Here is a 17,606-nt window from a genome sequence, read left to right on the forward strand (position 1 = left end):
CAGTGTGAAAATACTACATTACATGTAAAAGTCCTGCATTTTAAGTTTTACGTAGGTAAAAGTACCTACCTATAGTATTATCAGGAAAAAAATATATATATGTAGAAATATATATATATATATATCAAAACTATTTGTCAGTGTTGTAATACATGAATTAATATTGAACTTTGCAGCATTTTAACATTAGCTGATGAAGGTGGAGCTGATTTGTTAACTGTGAACATCATATTGTGTTTATTCCCCGAAATAAAAACTGCCAGTCTAGCTCGGTTATTTCAGCTTGTTTCCAACAGAAATTCAAGAACATTTTGGAACAATTTAGAAATGAGTGTGACCCCTAACTCTTACCCTTCAAAGTAAGATTAATACAAGGAAATAAGTGAGCACTGCTTTAGAATCAAGAAAATATCATCTTATTCTATTTTATAATTCATCCATGCATCACCTGTGTGAAACTTCCATTTTAAGCAGCATTTTAATGCTGGCCCATCAAGGTAGAGCCGATTTTATAATATTGTGTTTATTCCTTGAAATAAGTGAAAATAAATCTGCCAGTGTAGTTCAACAATTTCAACTGGATCAGTTTGTTTCTGGAACATTTTGGAAATTAGTGTGAGAATAGTCAGAGACAGAATAAGGGATCCCTGCTTCACAATCAAGAAATAATGTGACCTTGCTCTATGAATTTCAAAACTATTACAATGATTGAAAACAGTGTGGCATTATCGCATCCAATATCAGTATTTTTTTTTTTTTTACCTGTTCTAAGAAAATAAGACTTTCAGGACTCAATAACAGACACAAATCACTTGATAAAATAAAGATTTGTGCAATGTGTGCAGAAGTAATAATCTACAAAAGTAACCTGAGATATCAAATAAATGCAGCGAAGTATGAGGTAAAATATTTCTCTCTGGAATGTAGTAGTAAAGAAAATGGAAATGCTAAAGTAATGTGAAAGTACACAAATTGTACTAAAGGTAAGTAAAGGCACTTAGGTACTTTCCATCACTTGTAAATTTACAGGTAAAAAGTCTTATTGGTTTCACAAAAGAAGCCAAACAGTACATTCACTCAATGTGTTTTTGTGAATACAAAAGTTTGTAAAGACTTAAATTTTTGTTCTTTATGTAAACCTCCACCCCAACCTTGTTCAAATTTCTTATGCATGTCACATTGTGTAATTTGTACCCGTTTGTTTATGTAATTAAAGAATAAAAAAATATATATATTCAATGGCAAAACAGCTGGCTTATTCCATTTTGGCTTCTAAACAAATTCAAAGAAAAATTTATTTAAAAAAAAATGTTCTGAAAAAAAAAGAAAAAGAAATCAAGGTATCACCTGCAAGATTAAACAAATGCCACCTCAGGTGTCTGTGAGGCCAAACTGTGGATCACCAAATGTATATTAAAACATAAAATATTTTATTTCACCGTTAAAAACATTTCCAGGATATCTACAATAAACCAGACCAATCACTGCATCATTTCATCTGATTGGGAACAGTTTTTTTTTTTTTTTTTTAATTAACTCTCCCTTCTTTGATTATTTAACAGACCTGAAAGCAATTCCTTAAATGAAACACTGTCACGTTAAAAATTAAAGCTTTTTTATACTGTATTCCCTTTCCCCTTACAGTAAATAGTGTTGTCAGAGCTGGTGTGTTTATTTCATTCCAATATTGTGTTTTTTTTTTTCTTTCCTCAAACAAATTTTCACCACAAATGTTCCTCGTAAAACAAAATACGCACCACATTTCTAAAAAGCTCTTATGTCACCAGGTATTTCAGCAGGAGAAGAGAACAGAAAACCTTAGAGCTATTTTTTTTTTCCTGAATCTTAGCACCTGTTTTCAAAGTTTTAAGTAAAATCCTTTGAGTTATAGTAGGTTTCCCCCGCCCCCCCCTCCCAAACAGTGGCTTTTAAAGGTGACAAACAGCATTAGGTTATTGGCAGGTTCATTTCCACCTCATCTCAAAATGGCTTCTTAAACATTTCAACCTTTTGTACGACTCCAATTTAGCTTTAAGACTGTTTGTGCTTTGCCCACTTGTTGGTCATCTAAATCTCTAAAGTAGCCACTGGCCTGTCTACGCCGAAGCACCCACACAGCACTGATGAACTCAAAAAAAAAAAAAAAAAAAAGAAGAAGAAGAATAAAAAAAAAAGAAAAAGAAAATCACCTCTCTGATTTCATTCACATTGATCAATCCTCAGTGTAACAGTAAAGGGAAGCGCATACACGTTTGAAGTGGAGTTTTGTTGAAATGAATACATCTGCAAGATCATGATTTCCTTCCTGCACTTTTTTTTTTCTTTCTTTCCAAAATAATTAAAAACACCATAAGTACATATAAAATGTTCTATCTTTTTTCTTTTTATCAAGTCCATTTTTTTATATTCACAATAATCAACAGGAAAGTCTGGAGCAGCTGAACCAAGTCTTTAGTTTCTTCCTCTGATTTCTTCCGTGTTATCATTATTATTATTATTATTAATCCATTCATGTTGTTATGAGCTGTCATTCTCACTGCAGTATTTGCAAATAATTTTTTTTTTTCCTGTGCAGGATGACAGAGCCACGGGAAAGTACATTATAGCGCTTTTAAATACTCTCCTTTTGACTGTCTGCCCATCTGACAAGACATGAAACAAACCAGTATGTGCCGATACCTGAGCCCAGTCTGGCTTTTATCCATCCATCCATTCATTCATTCATTCCTTCCTCTCTTCATTTGCATTTCATGTGTTATCTTTGTCCTTTTCTCTCCGTGTAGCACTCCTCCTGTCAGACGTGTCCCTTCCCTATGTGACGGTGGTGGAGTTCTGCCCTCGGATCGCACACCAGGCCATGAACACGTCTCTGTGGAGGAGGGGTAAAGGAAATTGTTACGCAGGGCTCAATACCTGCACTTAAAATTTAAATGCACATGTCCTTACCTGTGTGTTGGCACTGAGCACATAAGTAACATCCTTTTTGATTGTTGTTTTGATCATATTCAACAGAAACCGATTATTCACCTACTTGTATATACAGTCTTCAGAGTAGGAAGGGGGTTTAAATGCTGGTGTACTCATTTCTGTGCTGGCTAAGTGGCTGAGGATGAGAACAATTTCACACAGGTAACGTCCTGATCCAGTCCAAACAGCCAGACACCAGATTTTCACTTTTATCATTTATCTACTACTACATAACCAGAGTTGATAATGCACCTGCACACGCGGCACAGAGTGGTCAGACACCTGTACCAGGCGTTTACATGCCACAGAGTACTTCCTGGTTTCAGAAACCTGGACAAGTCTTCTTCTTGGTTCTGCGATACCTGAAGATTAAATCCCAGACACGACCAAGATACTTCAAAAACCCGAGCATGTTCGAGACGCTGGTGCCCATGTAAACACACTCATTAGCTCCGTCTATGCGTACAACATTGATGAAAATATTAGCTGTGACGCGTTTGTTTATAGCACGATCAAAGTTTTCTGCCTTGTGACTTTAGGTCTGACTTCATGCACAACAGCTTCACTTATAAACCTTTTTTTGCCTATAATCTGATAGTTGCAGTGAGAGAGAGAGACAAGGAAGTCAGGGAGAGAAATAGGGGATGATGTGCAACAAAGTGCCAAGGGTCGGATACAAACCCAGGCCGCTGCCGTTAGGACTACTCCTGCTAAAAACTTATCAGAGGCCTTTAAAGAAATAGTTTGACATTTTAGAAAATACTCTCATTTTCTTTCTTGCTGAAAATGGAGCCAGTCTTGCAGGTTCCAGACTTTATGCTAAGCTAAGCAACTGTTGGCTGTAGCTTCATCACGCACAGCTATGAGAGTGGTCGAAATGTCACACTTCACCAGACTGTTGCTCTGAGCCGTGAAGTAAACAGTATACATACCTGCAGTGCGTGGCCACACACTCGTTGCTACAGTACTCCTTGTCCCAGTCTTTGCTCTCCACGGCGGGGTTGGTGCAGCCGGCACGCACACAGATGTTTGGACTGGAGGCCGGGGTCACGCTCGGGCCGGGGGCGACAGTCACCTCCACTTCCATCTGAGAGACAAAACAAGACAGATGTTTCTTCCGTAGCGATGATGTGATGATGATGAAGGAATCTCTGCAGACACCGGCTCAGTTGTATATAAAAAGGTTTATTACAGAAAGGCGCAGCATCATTTGACAAGCATCAAAACTGCCTGTGAGAGGACCCAAAGCCAAAAAGGATCTTCTCCTGTTTTTCCCTAAACCCAAACAATTTATAGGCTGAATAACTTCTAGATACATATTCATGACCCAGCTGATTCCTAATAACCTATAGAGGCCCAGAGCCAACATTTATGTCCAAATATGGCTATTCTATACAAAAGTAAAACATACCGTAAATTGTGTTATGAAAAACAAAAGTCAGCTCTTAGGAATGTTTTGGAGACAGGAACGGAGGGGGTGCTCACCCTCTTCTGGCGCCTGACCTAGGAGACCCTAGGGTCTCCTCCTAAAACACTCCTATCCTTGACTCACAAAACAGCTAAGACACCACACAGACTTAGTCTTAAGGTTGTTCTCCAACCGTGTGCTTATCACTTAGTGTAGTTTGCTGAGCTTACCCCTTCTTCTGCCTCTGCCACTTCCTCTCCGCCCGTCACCACAGCAGCCGACTGTCCCACCTCCACCGTCAGAGCAGAGGAAGAGGACCCCGACGTAGGCGTCTCACCGGACGACGTCACAATTATCGGCGTACTTGAATCCGACTGGCGCGATGACGGGACAACCTTAATCTGCAGTGGAGGAGGAGCCGTGGCGGCAGCTGCGCCTCCGCCTCGGGGTTTGGCCTGCAGAGGCGGAGGAGCCTGGGCGTGTACCATCTGCTGCAGCCGAGGTGGCGGAGGGGTGCTCTGCATCTGCTGCAGCGGAGGCGGCTGCCGCGACGAAGAGGCCGGCGTCGCCGTGACTGATACACCACCTGAGGGCAGCTGCGTCTGTTTGATGATGATCTTTGTGACGGTGGGGGGGTTCGGGGCGGTGGCGGCAGGCGGAGGTTGGGGTTTGATGGCGCCGGTGCGGGAGCGCGTGGTGACCTGGGGCAGGTCCAGGATGATGTTGGAGGTACAGATGTTGGTGATGGTGTTCTCCTCTGGATTGTAATGCTGGGACCTGGTGGCGCGAGTGGCTGAGGTGGAAGGGGAAGGCGTGGCTGTGATCGCAGGAGCTGGGGCCGGAGGTGGAGGCGACGGGGATGTGTCCATGACTTCAATGGGAGCCTGAAGAGGAGAGGTTAAATGAACACACACAGGAAGAGAACATGTTAGAGCATCTGATACGATATGGAATATAATTAAACCCTTGATGAAGGTTAGAGCAGGAGTGGAATCGAACTAAGTATTGTATTTAGTTAAAAGCTTGAGATACTTGTACGTTACTTGAGTATTTCTATTTTATGTCACGTTAAACTTCTACTCTGCTACATTTCAGAGGCAGATGTTGCACTTTTTAGTCCACTACATTTATTTGAAGATTATAGTTACTGCTTACTTTCCAGATTCAGATTGTTAATGGATTAAAATACCCAGCAGTAGTACTTTTGGTACTTTAAGTATTGTAGTTTCTTCCATAGCGATGATGTGAAGATGATGAAGGAATATCCGCCAGACACCGGCTCAGTTGTATATAAATAGGTTTATCACAAGAAAGCACAGCATCTTTTAACAAGCATCAAAACTGCCTGTGAGAGGATCCAAAGCCAAAAAGGATCTCCTCCCGTTTCTCCCCAAAACCAAACAATTTATAGGCTGAGTAACCTCTAAATACATATTCATGACATAGCTAATTGCTAATAACCTATAGAGGCCCAGAGCCAACATTTATGCCCAAACATGGTCAGTCTACATGAAGATAAAAGATAGCATAAATCTCTTTATTTAAAACAGATGTCAGCTTTAGGAATGTCTAAAAGAAAGGAAAGGAATGGATGCTCATCCCACTTCTGACACCTGACCTTTCACCTAGTGTCCTCCTAAAAACCCTCCTATCCTTAACTCACATAGCAGCTGGGACACAACAGTATATTTTTATGCTAATACTTGTGTACTTTTACTTTCACAATGTGTTTCTACACTGTGGTGTCTGAGTATTTTTTCAACCACTGATAGAAGCAAGTTTTACGGATCCTCACACACCACACATGCATTGCTGGATTTATGACGATTTGGAATAATACCAGATATATTTACATAGGTTTGCAGCTCATAAAATTTTTTGCTTATTTTTTCAGGTTCTGAACCCATTACTGGGCAATTTTAAGCTGAAGGAGAATCTTGTAGCTAGACAGAAATAGAAACTGAAAATGATATTATGGCATAACCTAGACGACAGCAATTCTTAGCGTTTGTCAGCAAGAGTGCAACTCACCAGTGTGTGGTTGATATTCAGAATCAGAAAACACTCACCTGAGAAATCTGGCTAGCTCTGTACTCTGCCAGTGCCTTCAAGTAATCCTTCTTTGCCGCTTCGTTTTTCCTCTTGTAAACCTTTAAAAAAAAAAAAAGAAAAAAAGGGAAAATTAATCACTGATATTAGTATTATATTTAAATCTCACCACACGTTATGGAGCCCGTGTCTGGTTTCATACAGCTGACTAATGAGCGAGGATACGTTTACTTCACTTCAAGATGAACTCGGTCGACCTGGGTCACATTAAGGACATGATCAGTTCACCGACTAAAAAGATGAACTGATGGATAAATGACTGAACTATAAGCACATTTTAAATACATTTAGTTTAAATACCTGTTTCTGCTCTTCCCCCAGACTGTCCCACATGGAGGCCACTATCTTAGAAACTTCTCCAAACGTAGCGTTGGGATTTTGTCCCTTAATAGCTGCCTGTGTGTCCCTGAAGAACAACGCGTAGGCCGACACGGGTTTCTGAGGCTCGTTGGGGTCCTTCTTCTTCTTCCCCTTCTTCCCTCCTCCCGCTCCTCCTTTCCGTCCAACAGCTGGAGAGACGCTGGAGGTCGGGGCGGAGAGCGGGGAATCGGACAGAGAGGGATCGAGGGAGATGACTCCGGGAGAGACGGCCAGAGAGACTGGAGATTCAACCAGGACACTCTGAATATGAGGAAAGAGAACAATGGACATTAGAATAACTTCCAGGAAACGCTGTATATAGTGAAACATTTTATTAACCTTAAATTGTTCCACAATAACATTTAGACTGATTATCACTTCAGATTTGTCTATTTTTATACTCTTATTTGTCTAGTATTTTGGGGTCCTGGAAGCTTTATGCTTTCTTAAATTGACAAAATGAGAGGTCAGACTTATGGCTGAGATTGTGCTGAGGAAAAAAAGACCATGGCTGTGGAGTAAGGACATGCATGCAGAGAAAGTCAACCAAAACAAACCTGGAATTCAAAGGGTTAAAGCACAAAAAAAGACTACCATGACAAAAGAGACTTCCATAAGTGCTTGATGTGTAAATAAGGAGCTAATGATGATGATGTGTCAATGTTGTGTTCACGGCTTGTTTCCACTGCCCCGAAGTGGCCAAACTAATTATTGCAGATTTAAAACAACTGAAAACGGCTTCGACCCTGAGATCTTTTTCAAATCAAAATTATAAAAAAAAATATAAATATCTGATGTAAAGTTATAACAAACACTCTTGCTTAACATTGGAAAACTTCCATCTACATCAACCAATCCGCTTCATTAGGACTGTGTGGGTGCAGTCTGATCAGAGTTGTTGATAACGGCGTCCTCCAGGCAACAGCAGCTATGAACCAAACAACTATTAGGCAGAATATGAGTCACATTGTTATTTTCTGGTGTGTGGAAATACCGGACAGAGCCCTGCCCACTTCAAACCACAGAGAAGAGAAACACCCCAACTTCCATGTGAAGTAACCTATATAGTTCAAACTCTAGCAAATAACAGTGTGTTCCTGTAAGACTCACCCTTCTAAAATCATCCATGTCATCGTCCTGGAGTGAGCTGGTGGGCGACGCCGTGGCCGACAGAGGGTGTTCAGGTGACTGGGGCCGTTGTAATATGTTGCCGCCCCCCAATCCGAGCCCCAGCTGAGCACTGAGCTCTGACTGGTCGATAGTGGTCAGCTGGTTGGACCCCAGCAAGCCCTGGCTCATATCGCCTAGCGGGACATCGATTGTTACTGGAGACGAGCTGCTGAACTGGGAACCGATGGGATGGCCGAGATCCTGTGTTGGGGGTGGGGGGGGCAGGAGCAGAGCGTGTGAGTTAATTAAATTGGTGTTTAACGGTGAGATAATTTCAGACCGTTAAAACGTCCCGTACTCACTCACCATTCCCAGTGACGACCCCAGCAGAGTACTTCCTCCCGACTGGTTCATGACCCCCAGACTGAGGTGCTCCAGTCCCTGTGAGGGGGCGTTCACAAAAGTGGAGGCAAAAGAGGGGTCGTCCCCTTCGACCACGGCGCTCCCGGGTACCACCACGCTGTCGGAGGGACCAGTGTCCGACAGTTCCCCGAAATGGGACACCACATCTGACACTGTGAGGGTCGAGTCTGGGTCCAAAGAGATGGGAGGGATCTCAAACTCCTCATCGCCAAGGCTGGGAGTGTGGAAGGTCTGGAGGGGAGAAAAGAGAAGTGGAGAGAGAAAGCGATGAAGTTAAAAGGAGGATGAAAGGAACGGCAAGGATGGAAGAGGACAAGATAAAACAAGTTTGTGAAAAATAGGGGTGAGAATGAAAGTAAGAGAGCCACAAGGAAGTTGGGAGAAGAATACTGTCAGTAATTACAGCTCTCTTAAACACAGAAGAAGTTTTCTATTTTGGACAAAAGTTCATCAAAAGACTAAAGATTAATTTGCTTCCTGGTCCTGTCTCTTAAAATACTCTTTGCGTCAGGAGGGATCGAGTCAAGTGAGGAAAATCACTTTCAGTGTTCAGGGGGCCTCTATCATAAGGCAAGATCAGCGGGATGAGCAGCTATCTCTGGGCTTTACTCAAACCTCCTACGATCGTAAAGCTGGCTGATGTCTCAGAACCCGTCAACTGACCAATCGGACCACTGGAGAACTCGAGTCATAATCCTACATAATCCTGCATTAGAAACACCCCTAAATATAATGCCGTCCAGTACAACACTAACTAACCAATGCTAAAACATAGAATTTCAAAACTAACCATTTAAAAAAAGAGCAAAAAAATGAAATGAAATGAAAAAACATATGATCTTAACATTTAGGAAGGTAGAACAAGAAAATGTCGTTGAACATTACAGGCAGATTTTATGGTAGTTCACCTGTATTTGATTGCATTACACTCTACTAATAAAAAGGTAGGTAATGAAGACACTCGCTGAGTATCACTTCTTGCTGCTCGCTGCAGGTATCACAATTTAATCTCATGTAATATCAAGTACTTTATTCACGTCGCATGTAACTGGCTTCTAAGCAGGAACTCTATGAACAGGCTCATGGCTGGACAGGAAAACCCCAAGTCAACTGATCCAGTTAATTCGCTGTCTGTGTGATAACAATTATCCAGGACCACCGATGACTCAATGAAGCAAGATAAGGCAAAGAAAGCAAGACCGAGCCGAACTTGCTTTGTGATACAGGCCCCAGTTCATGCACCAAAAAAAAAAAAAACAGCCTTAAGCATAAAACTGTCAGTGCGTACCCGTTACTCACAGCTGCACAATGTGCTAAAGCAGTGAATAATAAGCAGCAGGTTGTTTGGGTATTAAGGATACGTGAAGGTTGGTTTGAAGACACTGATATTGCCACTCCTGCAGAATGCTCTCGATGTTCTCATGCAACTGTTTTTAGTTTCACTTACATTTCTATAATTACAATTCCTCTTAACGCTGTTTTCCAATCTGCTTCTCTCTATTCTGATGACAAGACAGCACTGAAAGATTTATAAATAAGCTTTTATCATGCAACAGGTTAGCCTCAAACTCAATGGCCTCCATGTTCATCGTGTGCCTGCAGCCGCTTCACAGTAAAATCCATCATTTGACACTTTGCAGTTAGTTTCCTACGAGACACCTTGTAACCGTTCATTTTACAAGTTCTGTATTTTCTAGTTCATTTCCTGGAAGTTTCCCTCATAAAAATTAACTGGTATTTAGCTACTAGAATATTTCCAAGAAAGGCTGTCACAGTTTGGAACTAATTTCCCTTTCTAATTAGTACCAAACTGTGTAGGCCTTTCATGGAAATATTCTAGCAATTAACAGCTAAATACCAGCTAATTTTTTAGGAAATTATGAGTAAAGTTTTCAGTAAATGAACTGGAAAACACAGATCCGGGAAAGTAGAGCATTCTCGAAAACTTTATTAATAGACGTCTGAATTTATTCAGCAGGTGTGTGAAAAAATAAATGTATTGATAAACAGTTCATACTCCACCAGCAGATCCAGCGAGGTTGAAGAGGTCAATGGGTTTAGTGGCACACTAAAAAATGTGAGTATGTCAGTAAGTGCATGTTGAAGTGGATTACAAATGTCTTATTTCTCATTTGTGGCTGGAAACTGCAACAATACAACTGATTGTACATCAATTCATGGAGTTGAGGTTTAAATAGATCATACACAGCCTTTGGCTTTCATGATTTACACATTACAAAGAATTTATAAATGGTAAAATGATGGTAGTGAACAAAAACACAGTATATCGCCAACTTTATGCTTCAAAACTGGGAGTCATGTGGCTGCAGTTAAATAATTATCACTGATTGTAAGCCCAAGCATATGTCCGCAGGAGGGGGCCCCATATCTTTTAACAAGACACTGAATGCCACATAATTAAAAGATGTAAAGGCCTACCTCTGAAGAGGAGAGGAAGGGATGACCGGACCCTGAAATTGTCAGGTAGTTGTCACTGCCTCCAGGGAACTGAAACATTCAGGTTGGACAAGTCAGGAAAACAGTTATTCTAGTATTTCCCACCTTATTGTCCAAAACCAGAATTAACAAGGACATTACCATTCAACAAAAACCAACCAAGCAACCAGCAGTGTCCATTAAACTCAAACAGGTAATGTCTGCACACTGAGATGCGTTCAGTGGCAGCTGTAAGTTAGGTAAATACAATACAGGCAATGTAAAGAAGTGACATTGTGCCTGTCTGGGGGTGACAGACATGAGCCCCATTCATAAGGTAGAGTCACCTTGTTGTCAGAGTCAAATCCATTGAAAGACTGTGGATCCAAGAACTCCGGATCACCGTCGTGCTGCCCGGTACCGTCCGTTAAATCCGAATAAAAATTCAGGTCCATCTTTTCAGCTGGGCCTCATATGTTAGCTATTGGGGCCCCTCTTCAATTCAACAAGATGTTACGCAATTAAACCGACAATTTCTAGCTTTACTTTGGCTTGAAAATGTGTGGTTTCTTCATGTAGCTCTTTAGTGGAAATGCCAAGTCCAGATACCGTGGCAATGTTAACTCTATTTCTAATGAAACCGCCAACGCCGACAGATTTCGGACAGATGTTGGGCTAGCTCACACGACTAAAGCGAAGCATGTGCACGCCAGCAACCGTGCCAAAAATAACCTGTCCGCTGGCTGGCTGGCTGGCTAGCTACCGAGGTAACGTGGCTGTTACCCGTCTTTCTTGCTGACTTGTCCTAACACGGTTTAGCTTTAGCTGGCTTTGACGCAAGGCTGCGGTACTCCTCACTTAACCGCCAGCCTGAAGCCCGTTTGTCTGCCGGTCTTAAACGTCTCATTCGGAGCGAGCAGACATGGTGAAGGGAATTTTAACGGCCGAGCTGTTGATGCTGACCCGGAGGTCTGGATAACGAAAACGATCGTTTCAAGGTGTCTGACAGCGACGGAAGACAGACCGAACCCCCCCCCTGCCTTTGCTTCGTGTTGGCCCGGGCCAGGCTGCTCAGTGGATCCCGAGACACGGATCACGGACAGGATAAAGTGGAGAGGGGTCAAGTAAACGACGCCATCACCGGATGTTGAGCGATACGATTTTCAAAATAAAATCAAAAGACTAAGTTACTAAAAAAAAAAAAATCGATTTTATTCTTCAGATGCAAAAACAGCAAACATATTTGCTACCCACACCATGCCCGGATTAGGACATGAATGGATTACTGAATGAGCCAAAAAGACACAGGCCCAAGGGCCCAAGTGGCCAGGGGTCCCTTATATTCAAGCCTCTGTTTGAAGATACTTATATCTCTTGTTTGAAAGTCAATTGAGCGACTACAAAATTATGCTATACTCACTATAAAGAGACCGAAAGTGACCACAAAGAGACTCAAAACAACTACAAAGAGACACAAAATGATTAAAAAAAGGCACAAACACTCTCAAAAAGATTGAGAATAACCGCAAAGAGAATCAAACACCTACAAGGAGACACAAAATGACCACCAAATGCTCAAAACAAATATAAAGAGATTGAAAATGACTACAAAGAGATGCAAATCACCTTCAAAGATTCTCTAAATACCCACAGATACTGCAAACACCCACAACTCACAACACAAGAAGCACAAATTGACCAAAAATAGACTCAAAATGACCACAAAATACTCAAAATGACCACAAAAAGTCACACAACGACTTCAAGAGACAGGAAATGACAACAAGTTTCAGTGTGGCGGTCTTGCTCCAGTGTTGGAGGGGTGGGTGAAATTTAACTTGCCTGTGCCCAAGGGCCCATTGTCTCATAATCCTTACATGCCTAGCAGGCACTGGGGCAAAAGTTTGTTTTTGGGCCCCTGTATTGACCCCCACTACACAAGGCAGTTTCAGTATTTCCCAAGGCACTCAAAAAGAAACCAGAAGTCTAGAGATGAAAAAACCATGGACATTTTTCACCATGTTCTGACATTTTATACACTGAACAATCAACTGATTGTTAAATAAAATAACTGTCGGTCCTATTGATAATGAAAGTAATTGCTGGTTGTAGCCTCACAGTTCATGATGATGGAATTATGATGGAATAATTTGATCTTGCCCAAGGTTTTCTGAATGTTAATTATTTAACATACAGAAAAAATAAAACAATAGGATTAAAGAACTTAAACAAAACTGCACACTTTAAACTAAATATATGCTGTAATAAACAGTATAAACTAAAACAAAAAAGCTTTTTAAGCTAGACTTTAACAATCAAATTATGTAAACCTAAATGTTATGAAGTAAACGTAAGACTTGGGGGTCTCTGTGGGTCTGGACCCCCTGAGCAACTGGCTGTTTTGTGTGGTTGTTAATCCTGCCTTGACCTCTCGAAACCAAATGAGGGACAAAGTGTTATGATTTATGAGGTTAGAGTACTATTTATACACTATTCTGATTTCTGGATAATACATATTTAGGAATACACTATGGGAGTACTATGAACTAAAATGTTACACCTAGATTTAGACACAAGGTCCTTCTACAAAACTTGCCTTAAATATAAGATAATAACCTTAACAAACTTTAGTTGGTATTGTATTTAATTGCTGTAATTTCCCTAAATGGTCTGCAGTCAAATTACTAAATTACTATTGATTTGCAGCCTGAGGTTTCTGATGGATCTAGGGCCCTGAGGCCATTCATTACAGTTTCAACTTATCACAGATATCGGTGTATATGTTGACCAGTAAGTGAGAAATGTGACAATGTGTTTGAGGTGATCCAGAAACTAATAAAAAAAAAAAAAATAAAAAAAAAAAATCAATTAATGTCACTGTTAGTCAATTACAGACTAAAAATTAAATGTATTATAGTCCAGTATTCATAATCGTAATTCGGTCTTCGTGTTTTTTGTTTGTTTGATTTTTTTTACACTCCAGTTTTACGTTGTTTTTCTTGTCACAACTTCAATGCAACTTAGTTGGATTTGTGTGGTTCAGAATTATTACTTATTAATAGGACTGCAGCTAACAATTGCCTTCATTATCGATATATTTCTAACCTTCTGTACAACCTCTTAATACCCAAATTCCCGAGAACTTTTTTTATTTTTTATTGTCAATAAAAAGTTCTATTATTCAGGATTTTATTCTGAAAGCTATAACAGGAAGTCGCCTGTCATTAGCTTTCCGACAAAGGGGTTAACTATACTTGGTTATTGTAGCCTCTCACAAACATGTTCGTGTCTGAAATGCAGTTAGTAACATTTCAAAAGATTTAAATTTACCAATTAAAGGAAAAAACTTACAATTTGTGGGCAGATATTCAACAAGTTGTTTCAGTTCCGGGTGGCAGCTTTAAATACTTTACACCAGCATATTAATATTAATTTAACACCAAATCCCAGTTGTGTAGGATTAGCTGTCTCTCAAGGGGAAAATAGATGAGTTAAAGTTGAACAAATACATTTTAAAATGGGATAATAAAGGTTCGGCCGCTCGTACCAACACTGGTGTGTTTGTGACAACCAAAGATCGTGTTGTAGTTGATCGTCACATACGAAGACAAAGGTGATTCTTTTATTAAGTCTAACGTTTCTAATGCCAACTACTCTTACCTCCATGCTCACCCCCGAAATCTGATAAATGTTTTGTTTTTATCCCACTTTTTGTTAGTGAACTTCGCCCAGAACTGATTTCCTCAAATATCACAACATGGCACCGGCTTCCGAATTGTACGTACAAGTGGAAGTGACCTCATCACGCAAAATATGACTTCCAAAATAAAAGGCAGCTAAATTTGGCAGCTTTTTTCACTTTATGTATACAACATTTTAGCTCTTGCTTTGTGCACATAACAATAAATTTGAATGATGATTTTTAGACTAAACAATTGTTCAAAAAGTAATCAACATGTTGAATGTTAGTGGCAGCCCTCCAAGAACAGAAAAAAAGACAAAAATATTACCAAAAAAAAAAAAGTTGTAACAAATTATAATACCAATATCAGCTAAAAAAGACAAACGTGTAACTTTTCTTTCAAAATTGCTTTATTTATTCCCATGTTTTTTCAAGCAAAGTTTTTTATGATTCCTTTTTATATTAATGTAATTAAAAAAAGATAAAACTTGGGATCTTTTTTTGTCTTTATGTACAAGCAAGAAAACAATGTTTAGGAAATAACAATGAACATGAAAGAATCCCTGCACAATGACACTGTAGAAAATAAAAAGAACAAAGCATTAGAGTGGAATCAAACACCTCTAGTTTACAGCTCCTTACTTTAGCAACAAGCTCACGTTCACACACGCTCTTTCAGACACACATAAACACAGACAAAGCAAGATGTCAGCAGGTGGATTTCAGGTGTATGGTGAAGTGGAGAGTTTCAGGGCACAAGCTTGTGCTACACAGCGTAGCAGATTTTCTCATTAGAAGGAATGGAGAACACTATTTTGCTCTGTTAAATGAACACGTATCATCCATGCTGCGCACACACATACACATAAACACTTCTCTCTGAGTGACGATGACATTTTGACAGCATGCAGTGCAGTGGTCCTCTCCACGATGGTCCAGTGTGTCAACAATACTTTCCAAATTCTTCCCTTTCCAAGGCCTTCACAACAACAACAACAACAACCGCAAAGTCTGACCTCGCTTCTTTAAACACACTCTACTGTCTACTTTAACATACTAACTATTCACATGCAGTCCAATGTGGGCCGGTTTATGGCACAACACAGAGAAACCTCTGATAACTTCCTTTACATTGGTTTAGTTCATTTGATGCGTTTTCCTGGGATCTCGGTTGATGTTGACAAATCCATAAATGTGTTGCATAAAGACAGCCCCCCTCTTGATTTAAGGAACCAAGCTATATCCGTCTAACAGCTGACAACACGTATGAGCAGAGCGGACTGCTGAAGATATGTGTCAGGTGGCAATTGTACATCATTTCTGTCATTTGTTTTCATCACAATATGTATGTATAATTTATGGAAGCCCACTTCTGCTAAGACAAAAAATAAAAAATAAATAAAATAATGGAAAAATAAAATACAATTTATACTCCAAAATCAAAATTAAGAGATAACGTCATCATATCATTTTGACTTGAAGTAAGAATTTTGACTGTTTATCAAATAATTTTGACTTAGTATCTCATGATTTTAACTTAACAGAATTTTTATTTATCACCTAATGATGACTTATATCATAAGATGTTCAAAATCTTCATTTTTTTCTATCTCATTTCAACTATAATTTGAAATCTTTATTTCATAATTTTGACAAAAAAAAAAAAAAACCTTTTTAATCCAACAATTTTGACATGTCTTGTAAATTAAGTGGGTCAATTTTGATTTCTTTATATCTTAAGTTTGACAAATTTTTAAATTATGATTCAATAATTTGCATCTTTTAATTTTGACTTGAAAAATTGAAAAAAAATCTAATAAATTAAGACACACTATCCAAATTTTCACTCTCCATGAGCAGTTTTGTGCTCATCATAACTAACTGTTTAACTCTCTTTTTCTTTCCTGGCAGAAATGGTTTCCTATACGAGAGAGTAGATTGTGAGAAATAGCAGCAGGTTCATACAAACACACACAAGAACCAGAATAATAATTCTGTGTTACTCCACTTTGAACTTCACTGTGGATAAAACAAATTTTGAGGTTTGTGCAAATACTATTGGATATGGTGGATATCAAAAGAGGCCAGTATTGATGTGCAACTGATAACCATTTCTTCCTTTCATCTCCTTAAACATGTTACACTTTCAAGTAAGGAGATGGCACAAAAGCACACTGATATTCCTCATGTGCAGTACTAAGATGGACTCCTCACTCTCTTGATGCAGTGTTACTTAACCAGTTTTCATGAAGCACTGGAATAAACTTTTAGATGTTTTCAAGGAGAAAAGAAAACAACAAAAACACTCGATTCAGACATTCAGGCTAACACACATCTGCTTCCAAAATACATTCTGTACAAAAAGCAACCCTGAGTCTCGTCAGTGCAAAGACTGCTCCGTTCTGGGACGCTTCACAGCCTCTCGCGCTCTATGTTTTTTCATTCAGTGGTCCACGGCCCTAACACTCTCGCTCTTAACACAATGCTGGTCCCTTCACCGATAAACCAAACCTTCTTCAGATGGATAACTTTCATACACACACAAACACACACACGCTTGGTTTTTTTTTCTTTTTTTTTTGCTCATTCGTGGAATTGTGTTGGCATTTCTGTAGCTCGACAGAAGTAGAATGGAAACCCTTGTCGTGACAGAAAAGTGTAAAACATGAAAGGAAAAGGGCTGGGTGGGGTGTTGGGCGTGAAGACTGACGCTGCAGCCAATGACAGTCTCTCTTTTTGGGCCCACATCCCCAGAGCTCACAGGCCCCTCCGTCTCCCTTCGCTCACTTCTGCGCGACTGGCTGCTTCTTTACCACTGGCTTCTTCCGTTTTGTCCATTCAGGAGTAGATAGTGATGACTTCACTTCCTCCACCTCTCACCAACAGGACACGCTCCAGTCCTTCTGTTAAAACTTCGAGGAACTCCATGTCTACACAACGAGTCAAGGAACATTTTCGCACCGAGCACTGAAAATATCACATACATGCTTTCTGATTGGCCACCATGTGTCTTTTAAAACTGTTATTAGGACACTTTGAACGTAACAACTGATCGTTTTCCATAAAGATACATTTTATAACTTAAATATCTTCAGAACATTTGGCTCCTGG

General features: G+C 39.9%; 2 protein-coding genes across 8 annotated transcripts in view; both read right to left on the bottom strand.

The window, feature by feature from the left end:
- Positions 1–1,409: 1,409 nt before the first annotated feature.
- Positions 1,410–14,592, bottom strand: tox4b (TOX high mobility group box family member 4 b). 5 transcript variants are annotated; one of them, XM_023415395.2, is made up of 10 exons: positions 14,474–14,584; positions 10,817–10,885; positions 10,395–10,445; positions 8,321–8,608; positions 7,955–8,215; positions 6,785–7,105; positions 6,445–6,525; positions 4,606–5,259; positions 3,900–4,054; positions 1,410–2,869 (listed from the first exon to the last, which is right to left on the bottom strand). In XM_023415395.2, exons 1-10 carry the CDS (start codon positions 14,477–14,479, stop codon positions 2,812–2,814), a joined length of 1,944 nt encoding a protein of 647 aa, XP_023271163.1. In that variant the 5' UTR covers positions 14,480–14,584; the 3' UTR covers positions 1,410–2,811. The 5 variants fall into 5 exon arrangements, with proteins under 5 accessions (XP_023271163.1, XP_023271161.1, XP_087032501.1 ...); XM_023415393.2 differs by lacking the exon at positions 14,474–14,584 and adding an exon at positions 11,161–13,655; XM_087176375.1 differs by lacking the exon at positions 10,395–10,445.
- A 295-nt stretch (positions 14,593–14,887) lies between these two features.
- The window catches only part of slc12a6 (solute carrier family 12 member 6), a 28,317-nt gene continuing 25,598 nt past the window's right edge, over positions 14,888–17,606 (bottom strand). For all 3 annotated transcript variants that reach the window (XM_087176376.1, XM_023415357.2, XM_023415356.2), the window contains one exon: positions 14,888–17,425. In XM_087176376.1, the coding sequence (XP_087032502.1) occupies positions 17,334–17,425 (92 nt within the window). In that variant the 3' untranslated portion in view covers positions 14,888–17,333. The remainder of the gene's footprint in view (positions 17,426–17,606) is intronic.

This window comes from Seriola lalandi, unplaced genomic scaffold (genome assembly GCF_002814215.2).
Source record: "Seriola lalandi dorsalis isolate HSWRI2012SDOR001 ecotype SW California unplaced genomic scaffold, Sedor1 jcf7180002054549, whole genome shotgun sequence".
NCBI classification, from domain to species: domain Eukaryota; kingdom Metazoa; phylum Chordata; class Actinopteri; order Carangiformes; family Carangidae; genus Seriola; species Seriola lalandi.

Excerpts from the sequence above, each read along its gene's own strand:
- tox4b (XM_023415393.2), bottom strand. The coding sequence starts at position 11,268 with ATGGACCTGAATTTTTATTCGGATTTAACGGACGGTACCGGGCAGCAC. Across the intron at positions 8,216-8,320 it reads TGGGGTCGTCACTGGGAATG|GATCTCGGCCATCCCATCGG; the intron begins GTGAGTGAGTAC and ends CCCCCAACACAG. Across the intron at positions 6,526-6,784 it reads TGGGGGAAGAGCAGAAACAG|GTTTACAAGAGGAAAAACGA; the intron begins GTATTTAAACTA and ends TTTTTTTTAAAG.